The 22955-nt window shown below is 46.5% G+C and overlaps 1 protein-coding gene across 8 annotated transcripts in view; it reads right to left on the bottom strand.

Annotated features, from left to right (window-relative positions):
• Positions 1 to 4485: 4485 nt before the first annotated feature.
• The window catches only part of NAA40 (N-alpha-acetyltransferase 40, NatD catalytic subunit), a 35302-nt gene continuing 16832 nt past the window's right edge, over positions 4486 to 22955 (bottom strand). For 3 of the 8 annotated variants that reach the window (XM_039547900.1, XM_039547901.1, XM_039547902.1), the window contains exons 5-8: positions 22454 to 22612; positions 20759 to 20842; positions 17906 to 17983; positions 10216 to 16305 (exon numbers count right to left, since the gene is read on the bottom strand). In XM_039547900.1, coding sequence (XP_039403834.1) covers positions 16164 to 16305; positions 17906 to 17983; positions 20759 to 20842; positions 22454 to 22612 — 463 coding nt within the window. In that variant the 3' untranslated portion in view covers positions 10216 to 16163. Of the gene's footprint in view, positions 5036 to 8658; positions 9664 to 10215; positions 16306 to 17627; positions 17764 to 17905; positions 17984 to 20758; positions 20843 to 22453; positions 22613 to 22955 lie in introns of those variants that run through there. The other 5 variants (XR_005601340.1, XR_005601341.1, XR_005601343.1 and 2 more) reach the window with 5 other exon arrangements.

The raw sequence follows: 22955 nt of genomic DNA, 5'->3' as shown, positions 1-22955 counted from the left end.
TGCTTTCTCCCCCTTTCCTCTCAGGCATGGAGTCAGCTGGCATACATGAAACCACCTACAACTCCATCATGAAATGAGACACTTACATCCACGAGGACCTGAACACCAACATCATCTTGCCCAAGGGCAGCACTATGTACTCGGGCATTATCAAGTGCATGCAGAAATAAATCATGGCCCTAGTGCCTAGCACCATAAAGATCAAGACAAAGGAGGTGGTAGGACTCAGGGACTTTAATGGTGACATAGACCCACACTGGAGGATTATTATGCAGAAATTTATAGATCTTAAGGTCAAAAGGAATAATCTAATCTGACCTAATGCATAGCACTAGGGTTACCAGGTGTCCAGTTTTTTACTGGAACACTCAGTCAAAAAGGGATCCTGGCGGCTCCGGTCAGCACCACTGACTGGGCCACTGACTGTCCGGTTGGCAGTGCCATGCAGCAGGGCTGGCAGGCTCCCTGCTAGCATCTGTGCCATGCGGCTCCTGGGAAGCAGCCGGCATGTTGCCCCTCCGGCTCCTATGCATAAGGGCAGTCAGGGGGCTCTGCACACTGCCCCCGTCCCAAGCACTACCCCCACAGCTCCCATTGGCGGGGAACCGCAGCCAATGGGAGCTGTGGGGGCGGCGCCTGAGAAGAGGGCTTGGGGAGTGCGCAGAACTGCCTGGCCGCACCTCTGCCTAGGAATCGGAGGTGGGGCATGCCGCTGCTTCCGGGAGCTGCTTGATGTAAGCACCACCCAGAGCCTGCACCCCTGACCGCCTCCCGGGCCCCAACCCCCTGCCCCAGCCCTGATCCCCCTCCCTGCCCTCCAAACCCCTTGGTCCCAGACCAGAGCCCCCTCTTGTACCCCAAACCCCTCATGCCCATCCCAGCCCAGAGCCCGCACCCCCAGCCAGAGCCCTCACTACTCCCCTGCATCCCAACCACTTGCCCCAGCCCTGATCCCCCTCCTGCCTGCCAAACCCCTTGGTCCCAGCCCAGAGCACCCTCCTACACCCCAAACTCCTCATCCCCAGCCCAGTGTCTGCACCGCCACCCAGAACCCTCACACCGAGCCCCCTCCCATACTCCAAATCCCTCATCCCCAGTCCAGATCCCCTTCCTTCACCCCAAATTCATCTCGTCCCACATCCAAGCCTGCACCCCCAGCCAGAGCCCTCACACACACCCCATGCCCCAACTCCCTGCCTCAGCCCTGATCCCGCTCCAAACTCCTCAGTCCCAGCCTGGAGCACCCTTCTACACTCCTCTTCCCCAGCCCCACCCGTGTCTGCACTTCCAGCCTGAGCCCACACACACACACTCTCTCTCTCTCCAATCGCCTGCCCCAGCCTAGAGTCTCTTCCCACACTCTGAACCCCTCAGCCCCTGCCCTCTCCTACACCCCAAAGCCCTCATCCCCGGCCCCACATCCCCAGCTGGAGCCCTCACTCCCTCTCGCATCCCAACCCACTGCCTCAGCCTGGAGCCTCCTCCTGCACCCTGAACTCCTAATTTCTGGCCCCACCCCAGGGCCTGCACCCCCAGCCGGAGCCCTCATCTGCTCCCACACCCATGCCCCTTGAGCCAGCCAGGTGAAAACAAGCAAGAGTGGGGAGAGCGAGCGACAGGAGGGAGGGATGGAGTGAGCGGGGGCGGGCCCTTGGAGAAGGGATGGGGCATGGGTGGGATCTCAGAGGGGTAGGGCAAGGGTGTTCAGTTTTGTACGAGTAGAAAGTTGGCAACCCTACATAACACAGGCCAGAGAATTTCACTCTCTTACCCCTGTATTGAGCCTAATAATTTCAGCTTGACTGAAACATCTTTCAGGAAGGCATCCAGCCATGCTTTCTATAGAGTTTATCAACAGAAAGAGCTATTTTTATATGGTTATGCAAGTGTTGGTAGATCACCAGGGCACTTCACTGGTATCAACGTGGGCTGATCAGGAAAGTGCATGCTCCTCACATCTTTAAGAACACAGAATTGTTCAGAAACCTGCTGGCAGGGACATTCTTTCCTGACCAGTGTGTTACCACTGGTGCTGTTGAAATGCCAATAGTGATTCTGGGGGACCACTCAGCCGCTCTCTTGCTCCCTTGGCTCTTTAAGTTGTAACGCTGGCCACCTTTACAGCTCCAAGGAAAGATTCAAGGACAGGCTCAGCAGAGGCAGAATGACAGGTGAATGTGCTGTCATAAGATTACAGGGATGCTGGTGGCGTTTATTCACTAGACTAGATCTCAGTGAGAAAAATATCCCAATGGCTACAGCTGCCTGGTGCATCCTGCACAGTATCTGTGAGCCAAAGGGGGAAAAGTTGCCACTGGAGTGGAGGGCAAAGTGGAGTGTCTATCTGCTGACTTTGAACAGCCAGCTATAGAAGCCCTTAGAAGAGCTCAATGTGGAGCTATGTGGCTGAAGGAGGCTTTGAAAGGGGGCTTTAACGGTCTGCCACAATAATGTGCTGTGCTGGACTGTGCTCTCCCTGGCCCTGAAGTTTTAGGGGGTTGTGAGGAATTGTGTAGTGCTTGGTGTACAATGATAAATATCACCCTGTCTTTTAAAGAACCTATGAATTACGCAGTGCTTCCTGGACATTTATCATTCTTACAATGTGTTTGCACTGAACCTATGGTCTTGTTCAATTAAAATTAATGTGTGTTTTGAGGAGCACTAGGCATTCTGTTGTATATGTTATGAAATAAATAAGATGAAATTATTTCCAAAAAATAAAAATGGATTGTGTAACAAACAGTGCAAAGGATAATGTGCAATTACAAACCAATACAGTGCAAACTTATAAAATAAATTAACAAAACAGAATGTCACAATTAGAATGCTAGAAAATGTGTGTGTCCATTTCAGTCCATCTCTACCAAATATACACCAGCCGTGGCTCTCACAGGTCAGGGTTCTTCTTACTGTTCCCCAGTGGAGTGTGGGAAGGGTAGGGATACGGCCCAGGATGCCACATGGAATGTTGGGAGGCATAGGGAGCTGTTACCAGGGAGCTCTCCAGGAACTGCAAAGGATGGCGTGTCCATGATTGTTGATCCTATAGGTCAGCTAAAATCTGCAGCCTTTGTGTTTGCTGCCTGAGAAGCCCCATTACATCCTGGTGCATCTCCATTTCACTCTCCTTTTCCTGTTTGGACTCCTGGGCCTGTCTTCTGTCCACTTTTTCCTTCTCCAGGCTGTGTGTTATATTCACCCTCCAGGCCTTCTGTTCATTGTCTGATGCAGCACTGAATTGTAGGATCTCACTGAACAGATCCTCCCTAGTCTGCTTCTTTCTTCTCCTCAGTATTTCACAGGTGTGGAGAGGGCACTCCTCAAGGCGACAACAGCAACAGCTCTAGATACGACAGATGTTTCATTGGATTTACGGTCACAACGGAAGGTGAAAGAATTTTCAGAACTCCCTTCCCTTACTCCCATACAAGTTTTAAATCAGACACTCTCAATGACATTTCAACTTTGGAGTGGCTCTGCACAGCACTGCTCAGCTACAGCCATGGTGAATACGGACCACGGGGGTGGTGGGGTGAGGAGGGAGTTGTTTGCATAAAACAAAAACCATTTGGCCTCTATTTCCACAAGTACAAGTACAGAGCAATGGCACTGCAGACTGGCACTGTTTTCCACCGGTGGTGGTGATTTTAGTGGGTATCTCACTCCTGAGGGTGACAAAGGCACAGAAAGCAGAGCTGCTGCTGGCATCCCGAAGTTGCCTGAGCCCATATGCCACTAGTCTGTTGACTGCAATGGTACCTGCCGAAGTCATCGTGGACCTGTGTGGGAAAGTGTCCTACCACAGAGGAAGAAATATGGCAGCCATCCCTAGAAACCTTCAGGAGAGGATTGCAGAGTACCTCATGAAAGTTTTAATGAGATCTCTCAGGACACAAAGGATATCCCTATGTACATAAACAAATGGCTCCACATGACTCTCCCTCCCACTTAAACCTAGAGGCGAATGAAAAGCAGACAACCACTCTATCTCTGTTGTATCATTACATCTTCTAGTATGAGCAAAATAATGAAAAGCGCAAATACCTGTGTCCTGCTAGCTTAGGGTTGGGCCAGATGCCATCTTCACATTTAAACTTTTTAAGGCAGAATGAACGCACACACTTACCCAAGGTTCCTTCCCTTGGATCAGGCTCATCTGTGTTCAGCTGGTGGGACTGGCTTGACCACTTGTGAGTCTTGAAAAGGCCCTGGCTTGCGGGATAGCTAGATCCCTACCCTGCCACATGTCCCTTCTCCTCAATGTTCACGGCAGGGGTCTCTGTCTCCAGCGTCACTGAGAGATCCATGGTGGTCTGTGAGGTGATGGTGGGGGTCTCTGCTAAGTATGGCATGAAGCTCTTTGTAAAAACAGCAGGTCCGCAGCTTGGCACCAGATCAACTGTTGGGACTCCTGGCTTTTGTGGTATGACTGGTGCAGGTCATTCACGTTCACACAGCACTATTGCTGACCCCTATATACCCTTTTGCCTGAATCCCCTGTGCAATCTTCTCACAGATGTCCATGTTTCTATGGCTGATCCATAGCTGTTTACACACAGCCTCTTCTCCCCCCAGGCCCAGGAGATCCAATATCTCCTGTCTACTCCAGGCAGGAGCGCTTCTAGTGTGTAGCTGGCACCATCAATCAGGTAGTTGCACACAACAAGGAGAGCTCCTAGATGTGCTTGGCAAGCTGGGCAATCAGGAAAAGACATTTCAAAAATACACAGAGGTTTTAAAGTGTGTGTGTGGGGGGGAGCTTCTGGTTTCTGTGACCCTTAGACAGTGGAGTTCACAACTGTGACCAAAGCAGTCATTGTTGGGCACCCATAGGCCAGGCAGTGTCCACACTCACACTGTATAGACCACAGTATATCGACCATGGCTCAACATCTTGTGGGGAGGTGGTGTTACTGCATTGCAGCAATGGGGTGCTTACGTTGATGGAAAATAAAGTTGAATGTAGACTCATGCATAAATAGGTTGACGCAAGGTGACTTACGTCAGCCTCAGTTTGTAGTGCAGACCAGGCCTAGCAGATAAAGACATAAGATCCAGTGACTGGAAGTTGAAGTTAGACAAATTTAACAGTGAAATAGGACATGATTTCCTAGCAATAAAGGTGATTAAATACTGGAAGAGCTCATCAGGGAGGTGGTGGACTCCATCACTTGGAGTCTTTCAAAAGGGATTAAATCTCTTTCGAAAATGCCATGCTTTAATACAGCTTCTGGGGGAAAAATCTACAGCCTCTGTGTACAGTTTAGACTAGATTATCAGAGCAGTGCTTTCTGCCCCTAGAGTGCATGAATCTATACAGAAATTGCGAGCTCTCCAAGGGCTGCCATCTCCTTTGCACAGAACCTAGCACAATAGGGCTCGGCCATCCAGCTGTTACCACTAACAACTTCTCTTCCTGTCTCCACCCTGTTCAGTGTAAATAGACTGAATGGATGGTGGCTCCATCCTGATGTCCCTCTCTACTTTCTAGCAGATGTGGATCAGCAAACAAGAGTATAATCACGCAGGGCCGTCCATTGTCCACAGGAAGTGCTTCTAAACTGCATCTTCCTGTCCATCAATTTCACCTTGGTGGGTGCTCATGTGTCTTGGCCTATGCTCTCTCCATGACATTGCGCAGCTGGAGCCACTGGCCATGCAAAGGAAATCAAAATCTAAGCAAACTCACTCCCATAGAGGGCGAGTGGAGATCAACACACAAGTGTTTAAATGCCTCAAGGTTTCCACTGCACTTTCCCCAGCGCAATGTGTGCCCAGGGCATGTCCGATTCCATCAACACCGCATCCCAGAGCTCCCACCATGTCTCCTTCCTTCACCTCAACTTGCTAGTTGTCTTAATGGAGCTTTTTTTATTCATTAGATTTCCCCCCATAAAATGGTTTATAGGAGGACACTTTCCTATCCTCACATCACATATGCTCACGGCTGCATTCTTTCTCCTGTCTTGATGCAGAGTTCAGTTCTATTCTTGGCAAGGCCTCCTTCCCTGTGTTCCTTGTGAGATCAAAGGCAGCAGCTAGATTTACCTTAGAGGCAAGGTTGCATGGCTGCTAGAAACAGAAGACCCTTTTCAGGCAGCATTGCGCCAAAGACTGCAATTCAGGATGCCTGGCTTCCTTTCTATAAACCTGCCATGTCCCTTTCCCTCTCCATGCCTCAGTTTCTCCTCCGGCCCTTTGTCTATTTAAATGGTGAGCTCTTCAGGGCAACAAACTGACCTGTTCACATAAGAACATAAGAAAGGCCGTACCGGGTCAGACCAAAGGTCCATCTAGCCCAGTATCTGTCTACCGACAGTGGCCAGTGCCAGGTGCCCCTGAGGGAGTGAACCTAACAGGCAATGATCAAGTGATCTCTCTCCTGCCATCCATCTCCATCCTCTGACGAACAGAGGCTAGGGACACCATTCTTACCCATCCTGGCTAATAGCCATTTATGGACTTAGCCACCATGAATTTATCCAGCCCCCTTTTAAACATTGTTATAGTCCTAGCCTTCACAACCTCCTCAGGTAAGGAGTTCCACAAGTTGACTGTGCTCTGCGTGAAGAAGAACTTCCTTTTATTTGTTTTAAACCTGCTGCCTATTAATTTCATTTGGTGACCCCTAGTTCTTGTATTATGGGAATAAGTAAATAACTTTTCCTTATCCACTTTCTCAACATCACTCATGATTTTATATACCTCTATCATGTCCCCCCTTAGTCTTCTCTTTTCCAAACTGAAGAGTCCTAGCCTCTTTAATCTTTCCTCATATGGGTCCCTCTCTAAACCCCTAATCATTTTAGTTGCTCTTTTCTGAACCTTTTCTAGTGCTAGAATATCTTTTTTGAGGTGAGGAGACCACATCTGTACACAGTATTCGAGATGTGGGTGTACCATGGATTTATATAAGGGCAATAATATATTCTCAGTCTTATTCTCTATCCCCTTTTTAATGATTCCTAACATCCTGTTTGCTTTTTTGACCGCCTCTGCACACTGCGTGGACATCTTTAGAGAACTATCCACGATAACTCCAAGATCTTTTTCCTGACTCGTTGTAGCTAAATTAGCCCCCATCATGTTGTATGTATAGTTGGGGTTATTTTTTCCAATGTGCATTACTTTACATTTATCCACATTAAATTTCATTTGCCATTTTGTTGCCCAATCACTTAGTTTTGTGAGATCTTTTTGAAGTTCTTCACAATCTGCTTTGGTCTTAACTATCTTGAGTAGTTTAGTATCATCTGCAAACTTTGCCACCTCACTGTTTACCCCTTTCTCCAGATCATTTATGAATAAATTGAATAGGATTGGTCCCAGGACTGACCCTTGGGGAACACCACTAGTTACCCCTCTCCATTCTGAGAATTTACCATTAATTCCTACCCTTTGTTCCCTGACCTTTAACCAGTTCTCAATCCATGAAAGGACCTTTCCTTTTATCCCATGACAGCTTAATTTACATAAGAGCCTTTGGTGAGGGACCTTGTCAAAGGCTTTCTGGAAATCTAAGTACACTATGTCCACTGGATCCCCCTTGTCCACATGTTTGTTGACCCCTTCAAAGAACTCTAATAGATTAGTAAGACACGATTTCCCTTTACAGAAACCATGTTGACTATTGCTCAAGAGTTTATGTTTTTCTATGTGTCTGACAATTTTATTCTTTACTATTGTTTCAACTAATTTGCCCGGTACCGACGTTAGACTTACCGGTCTGTAATTGCCGGGATCACCCCTAGAGCCCTTTTTAAATATTGGCGTTACATTAGCTAACTTCCAGTCATTGGGTACCGAAGCCGATTTAAAGGACAGGTTACAAACCTTAGTTAATAGTTCCGCAACTTCACATTTGAGTTCTTTCAGAACTCTTGGGTGAATGCCATCTGGTCCCGGTGACTTGTTAATGTTGAGTTTATCAATTAATTCCAAAACCTCCTCTAGTGACACTTCAATCTGTGACAGTTCCTCAGATTTGTCACCTACAAAAGCCAGCTCAGGTTTGGGAATCTCCCTAACATCCTTAGCCGTGAAGACTGAAGCAAAGAATCCATTTAGTTTCTCCGCAATGACTTTATCGTCTTTAAGCACTCCTTTTGTATTTTGGTCATCAAGGGGCCCCACTGGTTGTTTAGCAGGCTTCCTGCTTCTGATGTACTTAAAAAACATTTTGTTATTACCTTTGGAGTTTTTGGCTAGCCGTTCTTCAAACTCCTCTTTGGCTTTTCTTATTACACTCTTGCACTTAAGTTGGCAGTGTTTGTGCTCCTTTCTATTTGCCTCACTAGGATTTGACTTCCACTTTTTAAAGGAAGTCTTTTTATCTCTCACTGCTTCTTTTACATGGTTGTTAAGCCACGGTGGCTCTTTTTTAGTTCTTTTACTGTTTTTCTTAATTTGGGGTATACATTGAAGTTGGGCCTCTATTATGGTGTCTTTAAAAAGGGCCCACGCAACTTGCAGGGATTTCACTTTAGTCACTGTACCTTGTAACTTTTGTCTAACTAACCCCCTCATTTTTGTATAGTTCCCCCTTTTGAAATTAAAGGCCACAGTGTTGGGCAGTTGAGATGTTCTTCCCACCACAGGGATGTTGAATGCTATTGTATTATGGTCACTATTTCCAAGCGGTCCTGCTATAGTTACCTCTTGGACCAGCTCCTGCGCTCCACTCAGGATTAAATCTAGAGTCGCCTCTCCCCTTGTGGGTTCCCGTACCAGCTGCTCCATGAAGCAGTCATTCACAGATTGATTGTATTATAATAGGGTCTACTCTGTGTCTATACAGAGACATAAAACAAGGCACGTCATGCAAATAGTGACTGGTGAACAGGACAAATGTGACATATGAGTTGGTTGCAGGGGGTGGGGTGGGGGGGTCTATTTCCTGACTGTACCCAGGGTCTACAAAGGGGTTAAAAATACTCAAGAGAAATACAAAACAGAGGAAATTACTTATTTTGTGTGTCAAGTATAATAACCAGCAAACAAGCAGCTTTGCTTATGACTCACGCAATTTAGCTCCCATTCAACTGCCTAGGAAAGCAGGGACATTCTATTAAACTAATCCTCATCCCACTAGAAAGGGGAAGGACTCCACTGCTGTGTCTCAGATGCTTGCAAAGAGCACTCGTAAATGTACTCATAATTAGAAGCAAGGTGCCCCTGTAACAATGAAGGTGATTAACCACTGGAACAAACTCCCAAGGGAAAGTGGTAGATTCTTCTTCTCTTGCCATCTTCAGATCAAGACTGGATGCCTTGCTGGAAAACAGGCTTTAACCATAGGTGAGTTACTGGGCTTATTACAGGGGTAACTGGGTGAAATTCTGTTGTCTGCGCTATACAGGAGCTCAGACTAGATGATCTAATGGGCCCTTTTGGCCTTACCAAATTTTAGCTTCAACATAGCTGAGAGAAAGGTAAAAAACTGCCTTTGTAAAGGTAGACAAAAAGTACCACCAGCCTACAACTACTTTGGTCTAATACTAATTCCATCATCCTCCTTAGACCCCACTAAGCAAAGGGGTAAGAGTCTCCTTTCAATATACTTTGTGCATCCTATACCACTTTCTGTCCAGTCCGTTTCACTCGTTGCCACAGTATAATCAGTCAGTTTCATCTTTTTGTGGCTGGTCTTTCACACAGAAACTGGGGAGGAAAAAAAAAGCTGTTTTAGGAAAATATTAAATGAAACCTGAAACTACTCTGGAATTAAAAACTCACTGTGTGTCCCTCTGAAGAAAAAATATGTGATTTGGATTGATGTTACTTAGTAAAAATGTGGTAGAACAGAATTCAGGAGTCCTGGGTCCCAGCCCACTTTGCTCCAAACACTGTACCCCATTCCCCATCCACAGCCAGAAATAGAACCCAGGTGTTCTGACCCCCACGCATCTGCTTTAATCACTAGACCCCATTCTTCTCCCAGAGAGGGGAACAGAAAACACATCCTGCCCATCGCATTAAACTGTTCAAAACCACACCATCTCCTAAAGGTAGTGATGGAACCCAGGAGAGCTGACTCCCAGGGGCCCTGTTTTAACACACTAGACCCCACTCCTCTCCCAGAGAAAGGTACAGCACCGAAGAGTCCTGACTCCCACCCACCTCCCTTCCCCCAATCCACTTGGGAATCAAGTCCTAACTCTCTACCTCTCACACTTTGCTGCCTCGCGCCTGCTGCAGAAAAAATACCAGACATTGAACAAACTGTTTTTATTTGTAACATACAAATAAAACCAATGCAAAAAGATTAGCTTTTTCCCTTTGATTCCAGTGAGAATAGTTACTAGTTAAAAAAACCAACAACATCAGAAGTGAAGTTTTATTTTAAATTTTCTTTTAGAAACGGAAAGGGGAAAAAAACCAAATAAAATGACCTTACACATGCACACGCACGCAGAAGTCCCAACACATGATCAACTTAAAAAGTGAAAAAAGAGAGACAAGGCTTAGGAAAAAAACTTAACATGCCCCGACCTCAGTAAAAATGATACAGTACAAACAGGTCAGCTATGTCTGTCAAACTAGACTTGGCATTTATTCGGGGAGGAAATCCTACCTCAAAAGGTACCAAGAAGACAAACAAAAGTATAGATCAACTTGCTAAGTCAAAGAATATATTCATTAAAGGGGAGAAGGGAGAGAGGAATTTTCTGAGGAGCCCTTTTTGTTTAGCCACAGTTAGAATAATCTGGGGTGGGGAGGAAAAGAGGGGGTAAGAGAGTCCCTAATGTAAAAAGGGGATGAGGGAGGAATTTTCCTTAAAAAACAACAAAAAACTGGGTTTGTTTTAGAACCTTCCACCCCTTCCAAGAAGATCTGTCTGTATGTTCACAATGAAGAGAATGAGCTGGTAAAGAGATGGACAAAGTCACATTCACCAATCTGCTTTGGGGATAGGCAGAAGACAGCGAGGAAAGCAAGGAGAGTGTCCAGAGGAGAAATTACTATTTTACTTTTTTAAGCAGGCCTAACTGCAGCTAGCTATAAAATTCACCCACTATCACATGCCACAGAACAGTTATTGGGCTGACTGACATAAAGGGAGACCAAGTCCAGGAAAAAACGTGGCAAGGGAGTCATTAAAAAAAAAACCAGAATCCTTGTATGGGTTGGAATTTACTGCTTGGCAGGGAGCTACCCAGATTCAGCAAAGCTTCCCTATCCAGCAAAGCACCTGAGCACATGCTTAGTGTTAAGCAGGGGCTTCAGACCTGTTGGCTTGAGCCCCTGTTTAAACAGGTGCTTTGGCTGAGTTGGGTTAGTGAGACTGAGAGGTAAGTTTCAGAATCCAGTCTGAGGAGGAAAAGCCACTACCTGGGGATCACAGGGACAGACTGAAGGAGGATTTCATATGTGGAGAAAGGGGGAAATTAAACAACACAACCACCCACCATAAACACACTGCTTTTCCCCAAACTTGGTATGTGGCTTTCAGACACTGACCTCAGAGTTAAGGAGTCAACACAGGGTGTTTAGGGGGTCAAGCATCTAGCGTACACAGCACTAGGTTTCTTAAAACAGATCTGGTTGGGACACAGATGCCAAAACTACAGGCCAAGAATTGTCAGGTCTTAAACCTGACCTGCTTAAATTTCCCTTAAATTTAATGCAATTTGACTCCCTCAAAATGCTTTCACGTTCTTTGATACTAATTAAAGCAACCCAATGTCAGCAGAATGATGCACGTGTCTGCTGAAAGACAAATACTGGGCACCAAGGGGTTAAAACCATCCTAGGACTTAGCTAATAAACGGAGCAGGGAGATAGTCATTTTGGGGAATTGGTGAATAACTGTCATTTTCTCAGCCACAACAGCAGGGGAATAGCACTAGATGCTCCACATCCATGTGCCATGCAAATACAGTCTGCTATGTAGCTACAACCGGTGCCAAAGTAATCCTCTGCTCATTGCACATGTGGTGCCAAGGCTATGCTGAAAGGTGGGAGGAAGAGGGCTAACGTTGGCTGCTGATGCAACTTGTTAGAAAGAAGAGGAAGGGATTCTGACCTGGTTAAAGGGGAATGCCATTCTGGCTGGGAGTTTAGCCTGGCTGGCAAATAGGCGTGAGCGGGAGTGGAGCACAAACAAAAGCTGACTTGCTGTTTACAGGGTCCTCCTCATTTAAGGGATCATGATGATTTTGATGCAGGAACAGATGCTCCCTGGTTGCAAGCAGCCCTGCCTCTGCCCTCAGAAACACAGAGCATAGGGGCAGCATTTTAGCAGGGGGTTGCAAGCACAGCTGGCTACTTAAAAGAGGATGTAAGCCCATCCCTAGTATAAAGAGCTGGAGGATGCGGCAGCAGCAGTAGGGGCCTGAGACTTTCATGTACAAGGGAGGCACTCGGAGGAGATGCAGCACCATCTGTCATGTGTCCACATGCCAGGAGAAATCAGACACAAGAGGGGAACACTCTTGGAGGTTGAGGCAACTTTAGGCACTACAGCCATAAGCATTAGCCAGATTGAACTGGTCAAGACAGGATGATCCAATCCAAAATGATAGCACTGCTGAGGCTGAATGCAGGGCCACATGCCTCTGACCTTGAGCAAAGCAGGAGACATGGTGGCCATTAAGAATCTCCCATCAGCTTAATGACCCAGTGCATACTAAGCAATGCCAGCAAATTACATTGCTGACCAGGAAGAGAGGTCCCAAAAATCCCTCATGAATGTGTGAAAAGTCGCAAGTCATTGTGGATCCCCTTCATTGCAGGCTGTAGGTTAATGGCTCTGCATTTATGTTTGAAAGGTGTTAAGAGTTCAGCTTTAAACCCTGAATTCTCCATGCAGCAGTAGAAATCTTCTCTGCAGGTCAGCAGCTAGCCCCTTTTCGGCTAGTCCTTAGCCACAGCTAAGGGAGGAAAGCATGCACTAGTCGGTAACATTTTCTACAGTGACTAGTTTATTTTTGGTTCTACCCATCTAGAGATGCCTCAGAGACATCAGTGCCTTCTGAAAACCAGGCCTCTTTTAAGATGTCAAGTTAGGAATATAAATATGGGTGCAGCCAAAATCACTGGTCCCTTCACAAATCCTGGCCTCCATGCCCAGCAAATCTGAAGAGTGAAGAGCAGCAGCTAAACAGTAGCATGATTTATCCCATTGCTGTCCCAATCACCCTTCAAAATGAGCATCTTTGTCCTCAAAGACCCGAAATTGCAGGGTTGTGTGGGCCAAAGTTTAAAGCATCTTTCTCTCAAAGTGCAAGTTGGCAGGGGTGGAAGGAGGCAAATGGTTAGGAAGAGAGAAGCAGATCTCAAGTAAAGAGCCAGCCCTGTAAAAACAAACAGGTTATTCCCTGTCCCTAAATAACATGCCTTTGTAGAAGAGCTATGGCTGGGATTTCACAGATGCCTATCAGAATTATGGGTCCAATTCCCATTGCAAATGGCGTGTCTGACTCCCTGAAAAATCAAGCCCATATTACATTTCCGCACAGCAAGCCCAGTGAATGGTAGTTCTAAGAGCTAGAACGTAGCTAGCTTGACTAGATGCACTTCACAACTCCAACAGGGACCTCTCCCACCCCAGAAAGAGGCTAAATTGCAGCAGAGTTCAGATAGTGTCTCTCTATGGCAGGTAAAGCAAAGTGCTTCTACATCCAGACCCTGGGCTGGCAGTGAAGTGCTGGGGCTGCCACAGGGCATGGGAGGCTGGGAATAACGGAGCTAAAAATGACAGATGAAGGGAAGGCTCAATCCTGCAGGGAGCAGAAGCAGAGGAGCCCATACTGGACCAACTGGGAGAGGGGATGGGCATAAAGAATGGCAACACTTAACAATGAATGCATCAAATCTAGCTGTGGAAGGTCTCCACAACTGGGTGTGCATGGTGCAACATGGACAGAGGTCCTACCCCCTAGCAGGTGTAACAGTGCAAGATAGATTGATGTCCTACACCCCCACGCCCAGCATGTACAATGCAGGTAGAGGTCATTACTCCTCCATAGATGCAACACCTGGTATGACACAGACAGAGGTCCTACTCCCCCAGGCAGAGGTTTGAACAGGTATAGGTCTGAACCCCCCAGTGGGTGAAATGCAGATAAAGGTTCCACCCACAACTGGGGCACCTGATAAGATGGAGACAGAGGTCCTTACCACAACAGCTGCACTGAGACAAAGGAGATTTAAAGAGTCCCAATGACTCCAGTTGGGCCCCACCAGGATCCCCAGAGAGGGCTTGGATGCCAACACACCTCACTGAGGCGAAAGGGGGGCATGCCCTCCTGCTCCCTGGCTCAGGATGGAATGCCATGCTCTGAGGAAGGGCAAAAGGCATCTACTGCAATGAGGAACTTGTCACTGTTCCTACTGACAGTTTGGATTTGGTAAAAATAGAGGCTGGAACTCAAGCAATGAGTCACTGGCCTGTTCTGAGGGCATGGAAGGTGAAGGATTGTTCTCCCCATGGGATGGGGGGACTTCCGTGAGCAGCTTAAGAATAAAAAGGAGTCACAGACTCCATGACAGTTTCCTATCCTTGAGAAGAAAAAGTTACAGAGAGGCCTTAAAAATAAAATTAAAACAAATCACAAGATCCAGAATGTTCCTACCACTGGCTGCTTTCTACAACCTCCCTTTCATGAGGCCAACAGATATGGTTAGCCCTACATTATGGATCCTTTATGCTAACCTGGTTCTTAACATGTTTCCAGTAGAACACTAAGTTATGTGACTTGTTCCAACCAGCACTGGTGTGGTGTCTTCCCCTCTCTACCCTCACCTCCATGGACTATACTCGGCCAGAAAGACTTTGTGCTTCCCTAGCGACTGCCACCCGAGGATCTCAAGCGTTTACAGACATTAGCTGGGTCAGTAGAATCCCGGTGTTACATATGGGGAAACCGAGGCACAGAGAGGAGAAGTGACTTGAGCTGGGTGTCTGCAGTAGAACATGGAAGCTCTCAGTTTAGTCCCCTGCTCTTACAGTCAGGTGTAGGGCAGCTACTGCAGAGAGATTAGAGCCATCACATGAGATCTGACTATTATTGATCACACACAGTCAATACAATCAAGTAAGCCCATTACAGTTGCTAGCTCCCCTTAGCCTTATAGAGCTCCCGGGTCTGCTCTGCTTCATGGAATGCACACTATAGCTAGAACACAAGAAAGCAACAGGGTTGTGGCATGCCAACCTCAGACTGAGAACCACTGCATATGTGCACTCAATCCCTGACTGTCACATGTAACTGCCAGGCCACATGCATTTCAGCAGAAATGTTCCCAATATGCTGATCTTACAATCCACTTCTATGTCTTTTTAGTACTTGGTACCAACTGCAGGGAAGCAAAAACACTAAATAGCCTCTCCTTGCCCTAGCTAAGAAAGTGAAAAGAGTTTTGCTCACAAAGTTGTTAGGGATGGTTTTTTTCATCCAGCTTTAAGATCCCCAAAGTTACAGGTTGTAATTTACATTTTAAAGCCAGGAAGAGCTGGGAATTTCCCATCAAAACTTGAGCATAGCCCTCTGCATTTCCTCTGCAGAAGCCATCACTATAAAGGTGTTACAGGTGATACATGGAACCTTGAACTTGGGACCCACGAGGGCTGGGTGAAGCATAAAGAAATTCTCAAAGGTTCTAAGATGTGCCTGTGTTATTTGGCTCAGAATCTTGTATTTGCATTGTAACAGGTTCTAAAGCTCCATAGAGCACCTTGGGAAAGAACAATGCTAATCCCTAGATGGTGTTCGCAGGGAGTGAGATGTGGGTAATAAAGCCGTGTCATCGCTCTTGCTCCAAACCTCTTATATCACGCAGGTCGGTGGGGGGGGGGGGGGGCGTCAGGGGAGAGAGAGGCTACTGGCTCACTGTCCTCATTGCATGCCCTGTGCTATCGCCGCTTCTTTAACCTATGCTTTGAAGTTGCTTTCACTTAGTGTCCTCAGACTCACACCTTTGGTGCTTCCTGTTTGAGGTCAGAGCACTAGGTCCAAGAGCTGGACAGGACTTTGACTTCTAGTGCCTCCTGCACAGAGGAGAGCAATTTCATACGCACTCCAGAACGTGGTCTAAGTCTCTTGACTTAAGAGGCAGGCGGTGACCTATCTTAAGGAGTATGTGAGGATGGGGATGGCAGGGAAGGAAGATGAAGGGGTGCGTTTGCAAGGAGGACTACACAAAGAGGTGGTTCAGACTCAGTGGCAGCAACCTCCGCAGTGGCTGCCCGAATGAGAGTGCTGGCTCTCACCAAATTTAGTTCTTCGGCTGAGGATCTCATAGGAGCAGTCATCCCCGCAGCAGCCAGACATGCTGGGCGAGGTGTCATCAATTTCAAACCTGCAGAGGTACAAAACAAATAGAGAGAGAAGCTACTTCCTAGCATCTAGGAATTTAGGAAACACATCATGTTAGAGACTGCTTAATACTAGTCACCTTCGCTTAGCCTTAGGGATCTTGCCCTGACCCCTGCCAATGGTGCACAGGTTGGGTTATCCACACCCCTAGACAGTTCTCCCATTGCACTCTTCTCTGCTTTAGCATCAATTTACAAACAGGACTCAAAGTAACAGATTTCTCCCCAATTCTGTATTTTGATGGGTTGTAAAGGTGAGGTCCTGCATACACAATCCCCTAGTACAGTCTACTCCCAATTATCCGAATAGCATGACAATTAAGAGGCAGGAGCCATTCAGAAGCAGGGTGGCCTCCCACATAGCTGGGAGCTCCTCCTCCTCCTCACAGTCCTGGGTAGGGGTCTCTGCTCTGCCCCACCCACTCACTCCCCTGACAACAGAGCTGCACAGGGCTCCTTGCAGGACTGCATCAGCTCCTTGCAGAGATCATGTGTCACCGGCCCTGTGGCAATGCAGGAAGCCCTCTGCATCTCTGCTGTCATGGCCCTTCTCAATCTCTCTGGTGACAAGGGGGCTGCAGAGGGCTCCCTGCATTGCCACAGGAGCCAGTCAGCAGCAGGGCGGCCTCCTCTTGGCTGGGGACTCATCCTCCCCGCAGTCCTAGCCAGGGGTCTCTGCTCTCTTATATGAACCTTCGCATTATCCAAATCCCTTCCTTGTTCCCCAGCATGGCAGACACATGGGGAATGAAAGCTGATGGAGAAGTGGAAAGCATTGTTGAAGCATTGTTGTTAAATCTGAAGTGATATCAAACACATCACTCAAACAGGTGTGTTTGAGTGTGGGTGCTTCCCATTTCAGCTGGTAAATGTGTTTCTTCCCCTGTCACTTTTTGCTCTAGGCAAGAATTAGCTATGAGGCCCAAGAACCACTCTAAAGACAATATAGTTTTAGATAGCGTGGTCCAATGGACAGAGCACAGGACCGGGGGTAGGGGGAGATGGGTTCTGTTCACAAGTCACTTTCCCTCTCTGTGCATCTGTAAAACAGGGGTGAGGAGTGGTGGTTAAGTATGAACTTTGTGGATGAAATGCACTAGACAGTCAGTAGCTAAAACAATCCTCCTCTGCACCTATAGTTAAGAGACAATAAAGAGAAAGCTCAACTGACAAGGGAACAAGCATTGCCTATAGTTAATGCAATTCAGTTCCAATGGAGCTACCTCTGTGTCACTTGGGGTAGGGGGGGGATCTTGCAAGAAAGGTTGCTAGTAAGCAAGAGAAGCAGAGAGATTTGAAAACCCACCTCTCTATGCTGCCTTTAAGTAGTGAGCAGATGACCAGGTCCTCGTGCACCCGTCCTTATCACCACCACCCATTCCCATCCATCCTAGTCTACCGTCCCCACGGCCTCTCCCCTTTAGCGTAACGTTGCCATAGTACTGAAAGACAGTTGTGTGAACGTGTTACAAACGGAAATGATGAAGCAGTCGGTGTACTACCATATTAAATAAATAACAGGCCACCCCCACCCGCCTCCCCCCATGGAGAGCAGGAAAGCAAGAGTTAGGGTAAGTTCCTTACTGTAATGCTTCTCTGAAGAACTGATAGGCCCCATGATTGTGTTTAAATACTGTTAGCATGACTTTCTTCATCTGTGTGCTGAAAGGCAAGAGAGGCCCAGCAGTCAGTATTCAAAGAATAATACAAAAGGAATCCAAGGGATACTGACACCTAATGATCTCGTGGGGAGCCGGGAGACTCCGGGCAGCCACTGGGCCCCTACAGGAGCTCAGGGCACAGTCTATCTGAGAGTGGGGAGCCGGGCGGACATAGCTGACCTGGGAGCGGGGAGCCAAGTGGATGCAGCCCAGCTCAGGGCTGGGACCTAAGGCAGCAACTGGGCTGAGGGAGCTGTGACCTGGGGGACAGCAGAGCTCTGAGCAGGGCAGGCACAGCCTGGTTGGGAGCGGAGGCCCAGGGGGCAGCCGGGCTCTAACTGGAGCCCTTAACTCGCCCCAGGGTCACAGCCCAGCTTTCTTGTCACTTTCATGGCTCCATGCTGGAGCTGTGAAGTTGACAAGAATGAGAGCCAACAGCTGATATAAATAATGCAGCGTCTACATGGCTGCATCACCCTAGCTACACCTACATAAGCCATACACTTCTCTTGGAGGAGGAGTTATGAGGTCAGTGTAGTAGGGCCCTTACATCAGCAGCAATAAGGCTGTAGTGTGTACACTGACATAATTAGGTCGATGTAAGCTGCCTTACATCAACCTAACGCTGTAATGTAGCCCAAGTCTTAGTCACTTCCATTCTTGTTTTTCTGTCAGTGCCACTTCCAGGTTCTCAGCACTTGGCACCACTCTGTTGGGTTCAGATTGAGCTTCAAATGCTGAAAAGCAACATTTCAGGGCCTGATTCTATACACACCTATATGCATGCTGAACTTTACAGATGCAAGTTGTCCTGTTGATTTCAACAGGACAACTCAAAGACAAGACATGCCTAAGGCATGGTCTACACTTAAAAGTTTTACTGATGTAACTGTCTGTTATGTTCATTGTTCAAGTATAAGAGGAGAGAGCCAAAACTGCAACATTCACATTTTATTCCTTCTTTCACATACACTGTTCTTTCTCATCAAGAACTTCTTGAAAGTAGTCGATGTTCCTATGCATAATCATAGAGGAGCACTCCATCTCAGGAACCTATTTATCATAAGAGGCTGGGGTGTGATTTTCACCATTATACCAGTACAACCCCTAATGCGGATGCAGTTATAGCAGTATAAAGGTGTATTAAACTGATATGGCTTATTACCTTGCTCAGACAGGAAGATCTGTACTGGTATAAGCCCTTTTAAACCAATGTAACTGCATCCAAACTAGGAGGGTTGTACCACTTTAACTACACTGGTATAGTGAAAGCAGTACAACTTGTGTATGTAGCCAAGGCATTATGTGTTTGCAGGACATGGGCCTCAGAATACAAATGTTATTTATACAGATGCACACACTATGACAACACACAATTTGTTCATTGAATCTTTTTTCCTACTATTTGGTTTCACAAAATTTGTAATGAGGGTGATTAACTTTGGAACACTTTACCAAGGGAAGTGGCCGATTCTCCATCTCTTGACGGATTCAAGACTAGCTGCCTTTCTTGAAGATGCTTTAGTCAAACAAGTTATTGGGCTCAATGCGGAGGTAACTGGTTGAAATGCTCCAGCCTGTGCCATACAGGAGGTCAGACTAGATAATCTAATGGTCTGGCCTTTAAATCTAACAAAAAGTTTTATTCATAGATTCAAATAAATTAAAATCCAAATTTTAGTCCAAGCTAACCAAAACTGACCCTTTGAACACATGCCACTTGAAGCATGGCTGTATTAAAGATATGATATTTCCTTATGTTTAGCAATTCTGACTCCAAAGAGACAGAGAGTGCTTTCAATCATAGATAGATTATTAGGGTTGGAAGGGACCTCAAGAGATCATCTAGTCCAACCCCCTGCTCAAAGCAGGACCAATCCCCAAATCCCTAAGTGGCCCCCTCAAGGATTGAACTCATAACCCTGGGTTTAATAGGCCAATGCTCAAACCACTGAGCTATCCCTCCCCCCAATATAGCAATCTCCTAGAACTGGAAGGGACCTTGAATCCAGCCCCCTGCCTTCACTAGCAGGACCAAGTACTGATTTTTGCCCCAGATCCCTAAGTGGCCCCCTCAAGGATTGAACTCACAACCCTGGGTTTAGCAGGCCAATGCTCAAACCACTGAGCTATCCCTCCCTGGTGGGGTAAAAGTTTTCTTTTACTATTTTATGCTCCTGTGGACCCTGGAAGAGCTGGCCTAGCTGTGGGAGAGGAATCTAGAGTCTACTTCTGCTGATGCATCTTCCATCGAATTGTTAGCTACAGTCCAACTGCAGAATGTTTATCACTTGTGAGGAGGTGGAAATTGCAGAGGACCCAGCTTGACTGTCAATCCCAGAGTCAGTTTAAGGCCACATTTAGCCTGACCTCCTGTATAGCACAGACCAGAGAATGTCACCCAGTTATCTCTGTATTGAGCAAAATATCTTGTTTGACTAAAGCATCTTCCAGAAAGGCAGCCAATCTGGATTTGCAGACATCAAGAGAGAGAATCCACCACTTCCCTTAGGAGTTTGTTCCAATGGTTAATCACCCTCACTATTAGCAATTGGTGGCTTATTTCTAATTTGGATGCGTCTGGCTATAATTTCCAGCTAGTGGTTCTTGTTCTGCCTTTCTCCACTAGGTTAAAAGAATAGTTGGTACTGCAGAAGTTCCCCACGATCTTCTTTTTGACAAACTAAACATATTGATTCACACTTTAAACTGAAGGTTATGAAACTGACAATTATTTCAAACCAGACTTTACATGCCATGTGGAACAGCAACTCACCTGTTTGCCACGAGCTGCAGAATCTGTATGAGGAACTTGCCAAGACCTTTCCTTCTGACTTTGCTTTCCAACTGCACTTCATAGCTGGGAGGGGAGAGGAAATGAATACCTTACAACATGAAGTTTCAAGATCTTATACATGCAACGTCCTGAAATCCATGCAGCCAGAAAATTTGCAGGCATCACACTAGCAATGCTTACACACACCCATGATATATTTGTATTGCTCAGCTTCTTCATTTCTTTGTTCTGTAGACACTAGCAGATGCAAAACAACACAACTTGCCTCATCACACAGAAAAAATTCCCCATTTAATTCAGGATTCAGTTCACAATTACCCTCCATGGACTCATTCCAGCCAATCTCTGAACCAGAGGTCAGCAACCTTTCAAAAGTGGTGTGCCGAGTCTTCATTTATTCACTCTAATTTAAGGTTTTGCGTGCCAGTAATACATTTTAATGTTTTTAGAAGGTCTCTTTCTATAAGTCTATAATATATAACTAAACTATTGTTGTATGTAAAGTAATTAAGGTTTTTAAAATGTTTAAGACGCTTCATGTAAAATTAAATTAAAATGCAGAGCCCCCCGGACCGATGGCCAGGACCCGGGCAGTGTGAATGCCACTGAAAATCAGCTCGTGTGCTGCCTTCGACACGTGTGCCATAGGTTGCCTGAACCCCAGTCCCACCACTGTTGCGGTGAGACCCTTGTGTATAAGAGAGACCAGCCTTTCCGTAACCCTCCGCTTCATTGACTCTCCATCTCATCAAATATCTCAGTCAGAAGTCTCTCTCTAATGTTAAACCAGCCTTGCCGCCCACCCCATGCAGCAGGCAGGCATCAGCCATATTCTGTAGAGAAGATTTTGAGGCACCCTGGGGAGAATGTCAGCAAATCAGTAGCAAAGCCAGGATTAGAACCCAGATTAGAACACAACACCCAGTCCTGATTCTAAGCCAGTGATACTCAGACCTCAGTGGTTCAGGAGCCAAATTAGTGATCAACATTACCCAAATGAGCCACAGGAATGTGAATTCATTGTTTCATTTACTATAGTGTTATATATCCATATTTAAACAGTATGACAGAGGGAATATTTAGGTTTTTATATACATATATATAATTCTCAAAGTAAAATAACTGACCAAGTATTATTTTATCAACTACAACTGGTTAATAACATAGTAAAAGCATCCTGATTGGTTAATAACTTAGATTGACAAATTATTAAATCACAGTGTTTTAATATCATGTGTTGCAAAGAGCCGCAGGAGCCACTTGCAGCTCACGAGCCTCAGTCTGACTATCACTGATCTAAGCCCTAAATCACCCTGCTTGAGGGGGCAAAAGCGATAGAGGACCATTCCCTGGCCAGCAACATCACCCTTTCCTCTTAGGAAAGAGCTTGACATGACAGTTATGGCCTATAGCATGAGGGTGAACCTAGGAGAGGCACATTCTGCTCATGGAGCAAACAAAGGAATGCGACAAAGGCAGGGTGAAGGGGTGGCAGTGTAATCTAGTTGACAGGGGACTGGACTGGAATTCCGGTAGATAAAAATCTACTTCTGGCTCTGCCACTGACATGCTGTGTCAAATCACTTCCCTACTCTTTCGCTCTCTGTTTAGAGGAGATAGGCAGAAGGCAATGCTTGTTCCTAAAACAAAGGGAGTAGGTGCTAGGACACATACCAGTACAGGACTTCGTCCCCGCACTCCACGTCAAACCGGAAGTGCGAGAATGCCACAGGGACAGAGCTATCTTCCCAAGCGATCAGGTACCAAGCTCTGTCATCTGTCATCTCCTCCCGCTTCTCCCGGTCTTTCCAGCCCCACTCACTCTGCTCGTACCTGCAGGCAGGGAGAAGAGGAACAAGGGCAGCTCAATGCTCCTTCTGCAGAAAGCATGATGGTCCCAGCACTCTGGTCCCCTTTCTTCCTGCATACACTGTTCTCAGGATTTCTACTGCTGGCTCCTTCCAGCTACAGAGATCCAGATGAGAAGATTAATAGATTTTAAGGCCAGAGGAACCATTATGATGATCTAGGGCACATCTAAACAAATACTTACTGCAAGACAAGTTGGGGTGTGAATATACAGCACTCCAGAAGGCCACAACCTAAATGTCCGTGTCGACCCTGCTACTGCACACTAAAAAGTTTCCTAGCACACTTAGATCTACTGCTATTTCAA

The sequence above is a fragment of the Mauremys reevesii genome, linkage group 7 (assembly GCF_016161935.1).
Source record: "Mauremys reevesii isolate NIE-2019 linkage group 7, ASM1616193v1, whole genome shotgun sequence".
In the NCBI taxonomy this organism is placed as follows: domain Eukaryota; kingdom Metazoa; phylum Chordata; order Testudines; family Geoemydidae; genus Mauremys; species Mauremys reevesii.
The sequence above is the reverse complement of the archived record's forward strand: the minus strand, read 5'-3'. Positions and strand labels throughout refer to the sequence as shown.